This window comes from Lotus japonicus, chromosome 3 (assembly GCF_012489685.1).
Source record: "Lotus japonicus ecotype B-129 chromosome 3, LjGifu_v1.2".
NCBI classification, from domain to species: Eukaryota; Viridiplantae; Streptophyta; class Magnoliopsida; order Fabales; family Fabaceae; genus Lotus; species Lotus japonicus.
The window spans coordinates 72,487,140-72,502,883 of record NC_080043.1 but is presented as its reverse complement, the minus strand read 5'-3'; the positions used below and the strand labels follow the sequence as shown (position 1 = coordinate 72,502,883).

Genomic DNA, 15,744 nt, shown 5'->3' with positions numbered 1-15,744 from the left:
ATTAAATTAAATTTCTAGCTGTGTTAAGGTCAAGCAACCATCATCACAAGCAAACAAAACCAATAAACAACTTTCCTAATTACAACACATGAAGCATATGATTTGAGCGCTTAATCTTTTCCAATAAACAATAAACAATAAACAACTTTCCTAATCACAACACATCAAATCTATCTTGATCTTTTCCAATTCTCAACAAATCAGCAAAGTAATCCTGGAAGTTACATGCCATGGTTAAATATTGGAAATAAATTTTGGAAGTCTGCACTGTCATACTGTCATATCGGAAATTCATTTTCCATTACCATATCGGAAAATCATTTTCCATTATCATATCGGAAATTGATTTTCCGATATTACAGTGAACCCAGAAACAGACCCAAATGCACCCCACTCGTGCCCGTACTCATTTCATGGAATTTCAGGCAACAAAACACAACAAAACCTACCTCTAATCATCAATCAACTACCCTAGTGTTCAACCATTGACCTAATTCAAACTTGAAATGTGAAAATCATTGAAATCAAAACTTACCTTTTGAATGTAATGGAATGGGTCTTTGTGGGAGCTTTGATGATGATTAGAACCGACCTTTGAGATGATTGAAGTGGTGGAACCGAGCTTTGAGAGAGATTGAAGAGGGTGTGATTTGGGGAGGGAAATTTGGGTTTTGAAAATAATGGGTTTCAAAACCCAAACTGTCGAGTTTATATGTCACGATCGGTAAATGATTACCCGTTATAGTGTCGGGTAATCATTTACCGTTATTAATCCTGGTTTTTTAGTAATTTCGCCCCTTCAGGTGGGGCGTGGGGCCTAATGGGTGGGGTGTTAAACCCAAATCCCATCCAAGTAAACTGGTGCGAACCTATCTGTCTTGAAAAAAATGTAAACTTTTTTAATATCCTGTTTATGGGTTGATTTATCAGGTTCGGGTTGCCTTAGAATATGGGTTCTGGACCTTGGTTGACATGGCTAGGGAGAGAGGGAAGGCGCGTGTGAGGGCTTTGAGGTGGTAGATCTGGTAGGGGAGGGCATGAGTGGAGAGCGTGAGGGTGAAGAAGAGGAAAGATAGAGGGAGTGTGGTGAGGATGACGATGGAAGAGAAAAGTATCTTGTTGTGGAGGATGACTCTAAGAGGATCTGAAATACAACACCATATTGCTCTCCGATGTTCATTTGTTACTATGAATTTGAGGGAGAAAGAGAAGAAGCAAGTGGAAGAAGAACAAGTGAGGAGGGAAATGAGTTTGAGTTGGGGGAGAGAAGGGAAAGAAAAAGAATGGGTTTAAAATTTAGATTTTGAAAGTCTGGGTTTGAAATTTAGAGATTGCAGATCTGGGTTGGTTTTTTTTTATGATGATGATGAGTTGAATATGATGTTGATAATGATGAAGAAGATGCAATGAATGAAGATGATGTTGTTAATTAATTTAATAATTAGTGTATTAATGGAAAAAAAATCCAAGTGGACTCATTAAATGACGTGGCAATGCCACATGGGTTTCCCGGAGCTCCGGCGTTGACCAAACCGGCAGAAAGGACCAAAACCAATCATTTTGCCAAAAGCTGGGGACCAATCCCCACCTTTACTCTGGCGAGGGATTAAAGTCATATTTATGTCAAAGGTTGGGGACCAAAAACTGGATTAAGCTTTGTTATTATTATTCATATTATTATAATATTGAATTTAGGCTTTATCCTCATCCCCATGAAGGTTCTGCATTCTGCTTCCAAATCAATGATCTAACCCATTCATTGACTTGTTTGTTTCATCCATGTTAGTTGAGTAAAAAATTAATTTTTGTTTGTTTAAAATATAGAAATTATTTTCCTTATAAAATTTTTGATCACTTTTAAACTATTAGAAATAATCAAATTTCTGTTTATTGTTCAAATTTTGTTTTTTTATTAAAAATGTATACAAACATGTCGTAAAATACATAAGTGATGACCCTGTAGGTTTGATCCTCTTTTGTTTGGGCTTTAGCCCCGTTTTAATCATAAAAAAATACATAAGTGATGATTTTGAGTGAAGACTATGGTATCACCCATAAAAATGGGGACACCGGTGTCCCCCAAAATTTTGATGTGAGATTACAAATTTATCCTTATGTATTCTGGCGGTTTTTAACCTCCAGTAGCTTGGCTGCCAAATATCTTGTCTCTTTCCTTTGTAGTTCTTTCTTTCCTTCTCCCTTCGTCTGGGTTCATCTTTCTTCTCCATCAAAACAAAAAATCTCAACAATATGATTTAACATAACTAAATAGAGAGTGATTGAAACCAAAGCCACCAATAGGAAAATCGAAAGGGTCAAGATGTAAAAGCAAAAAGCCTATCTGTAATATTTGTGCGGCATATTGGGCACTCAGAACAAGCAAGTGAGCACGATTTACACACTGCAAGAGCAAACAAGACGATGTAAGTATATGGACAAAAATTTGAAAATTCAAAGGAATTGCCAATTTTGACTTTTGAGAAGTCTTACAACAAAAATGTCGGCATGGAAGAAGAATAGCTGCAGTTGGTGATTCAAATCATGGAAACCTTCTAAAATGGCACAGCCATAAAGAAAAACAGATATGGGTAAAGAAGATGACAATTGTAAAATAGATGAAAATGGCACCATCCAAAAACAGATCTGAATCAATTAATCAATCTTGTACACACAGATCTGGAATCATTGCTCTGGAATCATTGCTGAGGAAGAAGAAGTTAAGAACCGGAGCTCCGTGCATGTAGCACACCGGCAATTCCACTGTCACGGTGGCTCTGTGCATGTAGCATTGGAATCATTGAAGGACACCGCCAAGGCCGCCGAGGATCTTCGATCGGTGGCAAATAGAGTTCGAGTGGAGTGGGAGCGCGGGAGTGGGGTGATGGATGGTCGTGGGAGGTGGCTGCGTCGTGGGCAGAAAAGGACCAGACTTAGGTGGAGGAGGAAGAAGGTGGCTGTGGAGGTTGGGAGGAAGAGTTTTTTTTTTTTTAAGTGAAGAAGAATTAGGGTTTGAAATGGGTATTTTGGTAACTTTATTAACTCAATCTGAACCATTCGATTTTTTTAATATTATATAAATGGTGGAGATTAAAGAAATATTGGGTGTCCCCCTTTTTATAAAAGTTTTTCCATGGGGGCACCGGTGCAACCCCTAAAAAGGGTGACACCGTAGTCTTCACCATGATTTTGTCCACTATCATGTACCAACTTTCGAAAGTGTGTTTCCTTTATTATTATTTTTTAACAAAGTTTAGTTTTTTTTTTGTCATATAACAAAGTTTAGTTAATTATTCTTTTGTCAATAGTTTTGTTTATTGTTCAAGAAAGTGAAATGACAAAAAATCATAAGTTTCTTGATCCGTGGCCCAGTTAAGGCCTAACATACTAGGCCCAACAGCCCAAATTGATCAAAGTTAGATTTACCTGATTTGTTAGCCCACGGCCAGTAACTCGTCAAAAAATATATACAATATGGAAGTCATTTTTTGTAAGATGCATGATGCATCCATAGATCAAGCAAAATATCATGAGTTATAACGTGGATTGCGGCCGTAGAAACCTCTTCAACCCACATTGAATAAATATAAGTGGAGGCATTTCGTGCCAAGAAATTAGCAACAACAATACCAAAACGTCTAACAAATGAAAACGAAAAAACATCAAAAGCTAAAACAAGAGCTTTACAATTTTTCACTACAGTAGCTAAGTAAGAGAAAGGGAAACTTAGGTACAGTACCATTGATGCTGTTGATACTGTTTTCCAATCAAAACATGACACATCGATATTTTTTTTCAACTTCATATCTCAAAAAAAATTTAACACGTTTCCTATTCCCCCAATCTCTAATCTCCAACCTCTGATCTCCAAATTCCTTCCATGGCATACACCCTACATGTCCAAACTCCAACACCCTTCCTTCTGCCAATCTCAAAATTGGATTTCAATCTCGACACTGCAACATGGACGACCATGAAAATGGTACGGCGAGTCCGTAATTTTGATGTTGGATACAAAATCAACATAATCCATTTCGGTGCAGGCAAAGCAAGTGCTTCATGTTGACAGGGGTAATACTCTCAGACCATGATGGGTATAGATTCAGCAAGCAAAGCAATATGCACCAACAACATATTTGGTACTGTATATAAGTTTTCCCCATAAGAGAAATCATCAACACACACCTTCCACCACTGGAACAATTGCAGGCAATCGGTCTCAAAGAGAATCATCCGGAAACCAAGCCCAATATATAGCCACCCTCAATGCCCATCAGAATCAACTCGTCTTTGCCAAAAGCAACGAGAGAGAAGTGACGGGGTATGACGTGGCTGCTACTAGGTCCTCGCGATCCTCTTCATGTGCCACCATCCCAAAACCAACAAAGCTTCCCTCAACAAACAAAGCATCAAAATTCAGCTTCAGCCAATCCAAATATGATCGACACCAAGTTGTACTACGCACAACTCAACAAGTTGGTTTGTTAGCACACAACCACCTGGGTTGTTCATAGTTTACTGAAGAAGAAAAAAGTCAAAGATTTACAAAATTAATACAATATGAGATGTTGGAAAATTAGGAATGGCAACATGTAAGGTCAGGTGCGGATTTTCTCATTTCCAAACCCAGACCTGAAATATAAAACTCGAACCAAAATCGAATATGGGGGGTGTAATATTGTATATATTATTATTTTAAAATTATATTAAAGTTGCAGTTTGGGTAAAATACTACGGTTATTAATAGATATTATAATAATTTGAAAAAAATTAAAAGTCATAATAACAATCAAGGATATCTATGTCATTTCATATATATTCATTTTTCTTTTTACTCATTTTTTCTTTCTCTTTCTTTTAAACCAAACAACCTAACAAATCATCTCTCTTTCCTCCCTCTTTCTTCCTTTTCCTTTCTTTTCTTTCCGAACCAAACAAAGCCTTAATTTTCATAGAAAAAGAAAAGATTCTGATACGTCATAAGTAGCGAATCACTGACGTAAGGAAATTTACTCTAGAAATAGGAGTATGGGACCCACCACCTCCAACCCCAACTTCAACCCATTGTCTGTTTCTGATCATAAGAGTTGGTGAGGGACTATGTCCTAATCAGAGAGAATCATCCACGAAGATCAGAAAATTGTCAACATGTCTACTACAAAGTTTTTTTTTATTATATTGGAAGATAAATTGCACCCTCCGGTAATTGATCATTGGACCTCGCTCACCCAAATCACATGCCTCTTTGCTCTTACCATTTGAGCTATCATTCAGGGACCTACTACAAAGTTTTAATATATCATAATAATTAGTATCACATTAATTGCAAATTTGATATTTCAAATATTAATCTAAAACATGTTCACACAAATCAAAAGAGTTACTTGTTTTTGTGCAATTAAAATAAAATTGAATATATATATATATATATATCATAATTAATATTTTAATTAATTTTACCGCTTAGTTTTTACTTTTGTAAGTACTATTATTATTATGACTCATTCAATGATTTTGAAGAATAAAAAATCATGAATACTATCTCACGTTATTTAATTATAGAACTTAATAAGTATTCACACTGCCAGTTTTTATTGAAGTTATATTTTTAGGAAAATCACAATCTTTTTTACTGCTATCATAAACCAACAGAAATAAATTTTAAAAGTTTAAAACAGTGGATGGATGATGTAATAGCTCATTAACTTTAATGGATGTCTTATTGTTTCTTGCTTGAACAAATGCCCAGTTTGGAAGAGCTTATTTGAGCTTATCTGACAGCATAAACTCTTATGTCAGTGTTTGGGAGAGCTTATGCAAACAACTTATAGCCTGCCATAAGCTATTTTCAGCTTCTTTTCATAAGCTACTCAGGATAGCTTATGAAAAACAGCTTATGCTTATATACAACTTATTTTTAATTTATTTCAATAAATTTTTAAAAATAGCTTATGAATAAGTGCTTATGTCATAAGCGCTTATGGTCATAAGCGCTTAATTAAGCTGTTTTTCCAAACGAGGCCAAAGTACAAGTCCATCTTTATTCCTTAAACTCCAAACTATTAAATTATAGACATACTAGTGTTTTTTTTCCCGTGCAACGGGGAATATGTCTATTATATTTGATACATCAATCAATCATGAACGTGATTATGCGAGTTCGTTTTAAGTTTTTTTTTTTAAATTCTAAGTTATTTATGTTTTTTTAAGTTGTTCCTAATATGTGCTCTCTTCTTTCCCAATTAATTCTCCCTTAATTGTCTATTTTTCTCACTCAATTTCATTCCTCTCTCTTTTCTCTCATCTGACATTTTAAATTTTCAGTTTCCCTATATATTTTTCCTCTTTCCCCATTAATTGTCCCTCCTCCCCTCAATTCGCTACTCTCTCCCCTCATCCCTTCTTTCAAATTCCTCTTTCCACATTTTTTTCTATAATAATTTCTTATTTCTGGAATGATTATTAAAATCTTTCATTTTTTTTTAACATTTAGAAACCAATCAAATCAAATATTGTAATCTTCCACGTAACCATCAAATAATAACTGCTTTAATTCCCCAAAATAATTAAACATATTAATAACCTATTTAAATCATGATGAAATAAATTTAGTAAGGAGTAATCTAGGTAAATCTTAGATAATTAGGACAAATATTTTAAATCAAATCTAAAATTTAAAAAGGTAATAAATAAAGATAGATAAAAACTGCAAAAATCTAGCAAATCATAATAAAAACTCATAAAATCCTAAATTAATTAATAATCCTAAAATTCAATAAAATACCGTAAAAATTAATTAATACTCTAAAAATAAATTAAGATAAAATCATGAAATAAACAACCTAAATCCTAATCAAATCTAAAATTTAAAAAGGTACTAAATAAATATAGATGAAAACTATCAAGATCTAGCAAATCACAATAAAAACTCATAAAATCCTGAATTAATTAAAAATCCGAAAATTCAATAAAAATACCATAAAAATTAATTAATACTCTAAAAATAAATCAAAAATAAATTAAGATAAAATCAAGAAATAAACAACCTAAATCCTAATCAAATCTAAAATTTAAAAATGTATTTTTTTTATGAGAATTAACCTGAGAATGATACGTCACTAAGAATTAACGTGAGAATGACACGTCACTAAATCAGCCTGATGGAAGTTCTTCTTTTCTAATATATATTGATATTGATATTGATTGATATTCTAGGCTTAAAATGATCTTTTGTATTTTCGTTCTTGCTTTTTATTTAATAAAATTAGTTGTACTTTTGTTTTCTATTTGAAATGAAAATAGTGTAAATGGCGGGTAATGGGCACGACCGCATGAGTACGGGCATGTAGGTACTCAAAAACTACGGGGTATTGAAGTTGTTACCCACGCAAGTATGGAGACGAGTACATGTAATTTTTAAAAACGCAGGTATGGGATGAGTACTGTAGTACTCTGCCAATTTTCATCCCTAAATCTAGAAGATATACCAAATAAATATAAAAGATACGATATAACAACAAGTTAGAATGTCGGGGCGCATCCAGCATTGTAATTACATGTGACCGAAATCGAATAAATTATGTATATGTTTATACACATGATAAAAAATCACAAAGAAGGAAAATTATAATGGGCATAAGAAACCATTAAGAAAAATTACTTTTGTCTACCCTGATCATGATTTTCTACTACGTATCACAAATACTATATGTCAAAATAAATTGATCTATAACTAATAATTTTAATAAGAAGAAGAAATATATAATTAAGCAACTTATAAGCTTGTCAAAAATTGTAAGCTCGAATAAAAAAATCCAACAACTATGAGTCTGTTTGATTTATTGTTAGATAAAATTACGATGGGAAAAATGATATAAAACTAGTTACGATGATAAAATTACGAACACAATACTAATAGTAATATAAAACTATTCACGTGGCCCTTAACCAACAACTTAAACGTTTGGGATAATTGGTTGTTTTGTTAATACCATGGTAGAGCTGTAAATTAGGCCCGCCAACCATAGCCCACGTGGGTCAGGGCCAAAAAGCCCTACATAAGAAAAGCATCCAGGGTCAAAAGCCCTCTCGTTCTCTTAGTCTCTTGACCCTAAAATCTAATCCCTAAAATTAAAAATCTGACCTAAACGAGACAAGCCGATTAAAACATTTCAAGTCGACAATAATGGTTCGGACCGATCTGAACAAAAGTTGGATTGACCTGAACAGTTCGAGTGACCTAAAATCGATCCAAAACCATGTCTAAAATTGACATGACTCAGTCGGTCGACCAGAATGTGCCAGGCCGACCTAAACCCTAAACGGTAATATCTAACACTAAACACACTAAACAAAACTTGAACAGGTCGAGACGACATCACATCAAGCAAGTCAATGTTGGGTCAAACATGTCAATGTCGGTTCGAGCGAGTAGGCGTTGGGTAGGCCATCGACGAGTCGGGCAAGAGAAATAGTCGAGTTAGTTTTAGGGTTTAGGGTCAATGTTAGAGTTAATGTCTAGTTTAGGGTTTATATAAGGCCAATTTTAGGGTTAAGGGAGTGTCGGCATCGAGTCACCACCAATTCAAGCGTACCCACGACGAGCCAACAATCGAATTGGTTGGGATAAAATTTATGGCTAATTTTAGCGTTCAGTTCGAGTTGAGGGTTTGGGCCTGATTTTTGGTTTACGTTGGGTTTAGGGCCGATTTTGGGGTCAGTGCGTCTTGGTGTCGGCTCTAGCGGGTTGACCCCAGTTAAGGATCGGATCAATCGACACCAATTCGAGTGGGTCAACGACGCGTTAGTAAGAAAAATGGGTAGGTCGAATTTAGGGTTCAAGTCGATTTAGGATTTATGGGCGATTTTAGGGTTCATGTCAGGTTTAAGGTTTAAGGTCAATTTAAGGTTCATGGCGTGTTAGTGTCGGTCGAACATGTTGACATTGGTTAGGTAGGTCGGAGCAGAGTCAAATTGGAATTATGGTTCAGTGTAAAATTTAGGAAACACTTTTATTAAATAATAAAAAACTAAATTTGTTTTTGTCAATATTTTGGTCAACTATTAAAATAATAGGGTGTGACCTGACCCTATCCTAGCACACATTCTTGTGGGTTATAAAAGGTTAGGGCTAAAAAACCTAGAGCTTGGTGGGAGGAAAAGTTAAAGCCATAATAGGGTCTTGGTGGGAGCCTTAGAGTTATAGATCAAATTGACACCTAGATATCATCGGCATTAAAATGTTATTCCCTATTTCAATTTTCTTATATACTGGTTTTAAATCCTCCATCAGCTTATGTGACTTTGATTTAGGGTACCAGGAACCTGCTTAGTAGTGGAAGGTTTGAGTTATCCGTACTCCTAGAGAATGAAATGCGTGTGTGGATTTTTGGCTAAAGCAAGAGTTCATCAATTTTTAGATTTTCTTATTTATCAGGACCATATTCATGAGCTTGAGTCTCTCCTCTTTTGGGATGCTATAGGAATTATTTTAATTATTCTTATTTAGTTGACATGTTTTTTTTCTTCCTAAAATGATTACTCCCTCCGTTTCAGAATAAATGTTCACTTACAGAAAATGCACACATATTAATAAGTGCAATAAATATTGTTAACTTTTAAAAATATATTATTTGTTTTCCTAGTCTGCCCCTTAATGTGTATTTCAATCTCTCCTTATTTATTGTTCTCATAGGGGTCTCTCCTTATTTATTGTTCTCATATGGGTATTTTATGGAAAAACATCAATTAACGCAACATTCGAATTCTAAGTGGACAGTTATTATAAAACAAATATTTTTGCTTTACACTTATATTGAATCAGTAACACAGTTGTTTAGACTTTTTTTCATTTTTTTCCATTTAAAAGTATTTAGAATAATATGTTATAATGTACTCCAAATAGTCTAATATGGCTATATGGCTATCTATCTATCTATCTATCTATCTATCTATCTATCTATCTATCTATCTATAAAGGGAGAGTTTGTACAACCTTGGGGGAAAACCTGTCATTCAACTATTAATTTCAAAAACTATGAAAGACTATGAAAGCTTGGCATGGTTAGCCTTTAGCAACTCCTCACTGCATTACAACTAATTGTAGTCAGTTAAAACATTTGCATAGGGGAAAATGACTACAATTGAAATAACATTACCTTGGGTTACCATGCAACTGAAAGACATAGGCGCATAAATGGAGTTCTGGAATTGTCAGCAACATCTCTACAGTTGGACTAAACTTGGTATCCATTGCCTAGCCAAGAAGAAAGCATCATTATAATTAATATTTAGTGTATACCAACATTTTTGATAATTCTACAAACAATCAGTTTTGGTTGGTCAGCCACAGAAATTGTTAACCTTGGGTAATACGTGGCCAATTTTCCTTGACGATTTCTTCTTGTCTAGTGATATATATGACCTAGGAATCTTTCTAGGTCTGGAAGCTGGACTTCCACGAGTTCCCACTTGTTTCCCTTTGTCCTGCAATATGATTTTAACATATCAATGCATTTCATTTGTAATGGAGGGGTATTGCTTTAATGGACAGAAGTCACGAACCTTTGTCTTGTCTTTTGCGGGTATATTTAGGGACCCACTTGGATTAGTGGGTGATTCAATGATTGTGCAATCATCAGGATCTGAGTCAGAAACATCAAAGTCAACCTCCAAGCTTTTGAACAAGTGCTTTCCCCTTGATATGTTAATTCCTTTGGACTTGCTCTTGTTGATTCTTTTCTTGGCTGTCAAGGTTACAACTTTGTCACCTCCCTTGTTAATGTTCACTTCCTTACCGGATGATGGCTTCATATTAGGCTTATCATCATCGGATACAGTCAGGTCAATAGACATGTCTAGCCTTTTTTTGACCTCATCTAAGGTTTCTGGATCCTTGTGCAGCACTTTGGATGTATATTGTCTGGGAGGAAGTGTCCCAGATGGTGTTTCAGCGTCAAATACAGCAGCACTTGCATGTTGTGAACAGCTGCCCTGAAAGATATTCGGTGAAGCCTTCGGCTCCGCTGCCTTCTTCTCAGCCAAGGTAGAAATTTGTTCAGCCATACTATGTAGGAGTTTGGTGTGATTCGAAATCTCCTCATCAATTTTCCCCACATGCCTGTTCATGGCCTGCATCCAACACGCAGTTATGAACAATCGGTGGTATTCAAGTAACATATACATATGGATATTTGCTCACCTTCATGTAACCAATGAGGCTATTAAGGGCCTTCAGCAGTGTGAATAATCCCTCAAGGAAATCGCGCCTGCCTACTTGATCAAGCTGGCACATAAGGGCAAAAACCAGTAAATGAGATATTAAACTTGTTAAACTAAAAAGTGTTACATAGTGAAAACAACTTCAAATCCATAACTAAATAACAAGGTGCCACCAAAAACCAGGTTTACAAGTCTTAAAAAGCCACAGAAAGTGCACAAATCTTCAACTCCATAAATAAGCACCATTAAACAAAAATATTTCCAAGTGTACTAAAAAGTGTTACAAAGTCAAAATCACTTAAATTTTTTCATAGTCTAAAAAATCTTCAGATCGTGAGTATTTTAATAGTCTAAAAAGTGTTACTTAGTATCAACTTCAAAATCACTTCAATATTTTCGTAGTCTAAAAAGTGTTACAAAGTCTAAAAAAATCTTCAGATCCAGATCTATATAACAATATGTTCATGTGTTAAAGTACTATTTCTCACAAAGTCAAAATCACTTTCAGATCCAGATCTATATAACAATATTTGCAAGTGTTCAAAAGTGGGCGACCTCGAAAGTGTTACCATTTTCGCTTTTTTTCCAAAAAGGAGGACCCTTAGCAGAAACTAGAAAACAAAAAAAGAAAGGCTGGTACCATGTTTCTGAGACCATTCATTTCAGCCTCAGTCTCGGCCTCAATTTGCTCTTCAGTTTCCGTCTCTTGGTTCCTTTGTTCATCTTCATGACCATCAGCATCCATCTCATCCATAGTTGTTTGTTTCTGACCTCTGAAAATAAGGTGGGAATTTCTTACCAATCAGGGTTCAAGAAGCAAAATAAATACAACAAAACGAATGTAGACAAGCTACTGACTACAGACCTAGACCTGATGAACACGAATGGAGCACAACAAGCTTCTGAAATGGTTCTCCAAAACTCAGTTTTGAAATGGAAATGCTTATCCAAAAACCAGTCCTAGAACCTGAGATGTGGATACTGATATCTAGGGTCTCCAACTTAAGATCTTAAAGGAGATAAAATCTTCATTTGCTGCTGTGATGCGTCAGTCTATGATATGACCCTAACATTTTTTGTCACACTTTGTATGCACACATAGACATTATAATTAAGGAATTTAAATCGATACTCTGTGTACAAAATTAGGAAAATACAACACAAGAGTCAGTCAAACCCAGTCAGCAAATAAAGCAACAATGTATGACCATGCAAGTATGGCTGAGAATTTGAACGCACGAAAACAATTAAATTGCAAAGCATTAGAGGTCTAAAGGTCTGGGTGTCTATTACACATGCCTTCTTGCATAAAAAAAAGTGACATACTACCATTCAAAAGTTACAGTCATATAGCTTGCATCGGATTGTTCACTTCAAGCATAGTGCAACATACTCCTTAAGTCCAGATTTTGTTGCTTGAGGCTTGAGTTTTCCATGACCAGATCAAAGTTCTCCACCTCTAGACACTGGATTCGTTCATTCTTCTCCTGGACCTTATGCAGGTTGTAGTCTACAATAGCTAAGTTATGGGATTTCTCCAACCTCTTTAACCATTGTAATGAAACATGTTCCATTGCTAGATCTGCTGATGTTGCATGAGGGCCAACTTCTACAGGTGTATCCTGGATTTTTGGGGACCGTATGTAACACATATAACTGTGCTGGGGTGAGCCATTCAGAATTTTCAATGGATATGGATAATACTCAGGTGTGTCCATCCCCAAAACCTTACAAGCTTCTATTAACCAGTTTTTCATGCTAAACTTGAGGACAACTTGATCACCTTTCAAGCACTGTGACATACCATGCTGAGGTTCAGACTTCCCTTCATCATCTGACCAAAAAAAATATAGGTCAGAGAGTCTAGCTAATGAAACCCTTGCATATATGTTAAAATTAAATGAATGGAGGATGATGATGATGATACGTAACTGAAAGTGCACTTTGTTTGCATTGGGGAATATGACCTTCTACACGGTTGAGACAGGTTGGGTGGGTAAGCAGTGCTGCTCTCTCCATGAAAATCATGTGTGTGTTGGGTAGGTCCTTCCTGGCTCTGGAGCGGGGTTTCAAATTCTTCTGAGAGTGCAAAGAATGCATCTAGTGCTTGTTTTGCTTCGTGGAAGGTTGGATACCTTTCATGCTTATTGTTCTTGAATTTATGCACTTGTGCATTGCAGTCATCCCAGGTAGTGTAAATCCCAGGATTTCTGCCCCGAAAAACCACATAAAATTTGTTGCTCGTACCAGACATCAAATTGTAAGGAGTTTACATGCGTGAAGTATGAAAAATTTGCAAAGAGTTTAAATGCGTGAAGTAGGAAAAATCTGCGGTGTTAGCCAAGAAAGAGAACGTCCTTATATTAAAAAGTGAAATAAATGGACCCACCCACCTCTTTATGCTCAGAAATAATGGTAGCTAAGAAAATATTCAACCTTCACGTGGTTTGTACTGCATGCTGCCAGGGAATCTGTTCTTTTGCAAAGAGCACAGTGAATGGTCTCTATCAGTCAGTTTCGGTCACGTTCCTTCCCTTAGAAGCCAGCCGAATACATTGGGGACATTGGGTTCCATGAAATAGGGTTCGAATTAGGGTCAAATATGGAGCCAGCTGGATAACAAGTGGCGGTGGCCTATTCAAAATAAAGTAATTGGATAACAAATATTATTATTTTAATTGAGTAAAATAAAAAGATAAAAAAATATGGGTCAAATAAAAAATAAAGGTTGAAACTAATATTTTCTTTCCTTTTCTTTTTATTTATCTGGAAAAATATTAAGCTGAAAAAATAAAAAGCTGAAAAAAAATTAATGTTGAAACAATTCTTAATAAGTAGAGTAATGTCGAAGAGATTCTAAATCTTCATTACGACGGTGATTATTGAAGGGGACTAGCGTTTAAGGGACGAGGAGGTACCTAAAAGCACTTAAGCGGGTCAGCCGTTGAGGAGATAAGCAGAGTAATGTCGAAGAGATTCTAAATCTTCATTACGACGGTGATTATTGAAGGGGACTAGCGTTTAAGGGACGAGGAGGTACCTAAAAGCACTTAAGCGGGTCAGCCGTTGAGGAGATTAGTAGACTAATGTCGAAGAGATTCTAAATCTTCATTACGACGGCGGGACTAGCGTTTAAGGGACGAGGAGGTACCTAAAAGCACTTAAGCGGGTCAGCCGTTGAGGAGATAAGTAGACTAATGTCGAAGAGATTCTAAATCTTCATTACGACGGCAGGACTAGCGTTTAAGGGACGAGGAGGTACCTAAAAGCACTTAAGCGGGTCAGCCGTTGAGGAGATTAGTAGACTAATGTCGAAGAGATTCTAAATCTTCATTACGACGGCGGGACTAGCGTTTAAGGGACGAGGAGGTACCTAAAAGCACTTAAGCGGGTCAGCCGTTGAGGAGATAAGTAGACTAATGTCGAAGAGATTCTAAATCTTCATTACGACGGCGGGACTAGCGTTTAAGGGACGAGGAGGTACCTAAAAGCACTTAAGCGGGTCAGCCGTTGAGGAGATTAGTAGACTAATGTCAAAGAGATTCTAAATCTTCATTACGACGGCGGGACTAGCGTTTAAGGGACGAGGAGGTACCTAAAAGCACTTAAGCGGGTCAGCCGTTGAGGAGATAAGTAGACCAATGTCTAAGAGATTCTAAATCTTCATTACGACGGCGGGACTAGCGTTTAAGGGACGAGGAGGTACCTAAAAGCACTTAAGCGGGTCAGCCGTTGAGGAGATTAGTAGACTAATGTCAAAGAGATTCTAAATCTTCATTACGTCGGCGGGACTAGCGTTTAAGGGACGAGGAGGTACCTAAAAGCACTTAAGCGAGTCAGCCGTTGAGGAGATAAGTAGACTAATGTCGAAGAGATTCTAAATCTTCATTACGACGGTGATTATTGAAGGGGACTAGCGTTTAAGGGACGAGGAGGTACCTAAAAGCTCTTAAGCGGGTCAGCCGTTGAGGAGATTAGTAGACTAATGTCGAAGAGATTCTAAATCTTCATTACGACGGTGATTATTGAAGGGGACTAGCGTTTAAGGGACTAGGAGGTACCTAAAAGCACTTAAGCGGGTCAGCCGTTGAGGAGATTAGTAGACCGACTATTGTATAATGGTTACTCGACCAATTAAGCGGGTCAACCATTGATGAGATTTCACTATAAAAATATTATTTTGTTATTTTTGTAATATTCTTATTATTAAAGTTTTATTTTGACCTTTGATTAAAGTTTTTTAAATAAAAAAAAATTGTTGTTTGGTCATATAAAAAAAAACTTAAAGAAATTTTCAAACCCAAACAGGCCGTTGGGATGGGCCTACGAACAAAAATGCACAAAATATAAGCATCTGGGCCTGGTTTGTTCTAACCCGACCTTATACCGCGGTTAACCCTAGTCTCCTAACAACACGGTTAACCCTAGTCTCCGATCAACAACACAGTTAACCCTACTCCTTCAACCACCGTCTCAATAATCTACCAGAGGAGGACTTAGCTTCAAGATCTTCACACATCGGCTAAC

The 15,744-nt window shown here is 36.2% G+C and overlaps 2 protein-coding genes across 2 annotated transcripts; both read right to left on the bottom strand.

Annotated features, from left to right (window-relative positions):
- Nucleotides 1-9,858: 9,858 nt before the first annotated feature.
- On the bottom strand, nucleotides 9,859-11,971 carry LOC130742531 (uncharacterized). The gene is made up of 5 exons (XM_057594628.1): nucleotides 11,858-11,971; nucleotides 11,198-11,281; nucleotides 10,561-11,127; nucleotides 10,360-10,482; nucleotides 9,859-10,252 (listed from the first exon to the last, which is right to left on the bottom strand). Exons 1-5 carry the CDS (start codon nucleotides 11,969-11,971, stop codon nucleotides 10,151-10,153), a joined length of 990 nt encoding a protein of 329 aa, XP_057450611.1. The 3' UTR covers nucleotides 9,859-10,150.
- Nucleotides 11,972-12,095: 124 nt separating this feature from the next.
- Nucleotides 12,096-13,846, bottom strand: LOC130742530 (ribonuclease H-like). The gene is made up of 2 exons (XM_057594627.1): nucleotides 13,150-13,846; nucleotides 12,096-13,051 (listed from the first exon to the last, which is right to left on the bottom strand). The coding sequence occupies exons 1-2, from the start codon at nucleotides 13,469-13,471 to the stop codon at nucleotides 12,591-12,593; spliced, it is 783 nt and encodes a 260-aa protein (XP_057450610.1). The 5' UTR covers nucleotides 13,472-13,846; the 3' UTR covers nucleotides 12,096-12,590.
- Nucleotides 13,847-15,744: the final 1,898 nt, after the last annotated feature.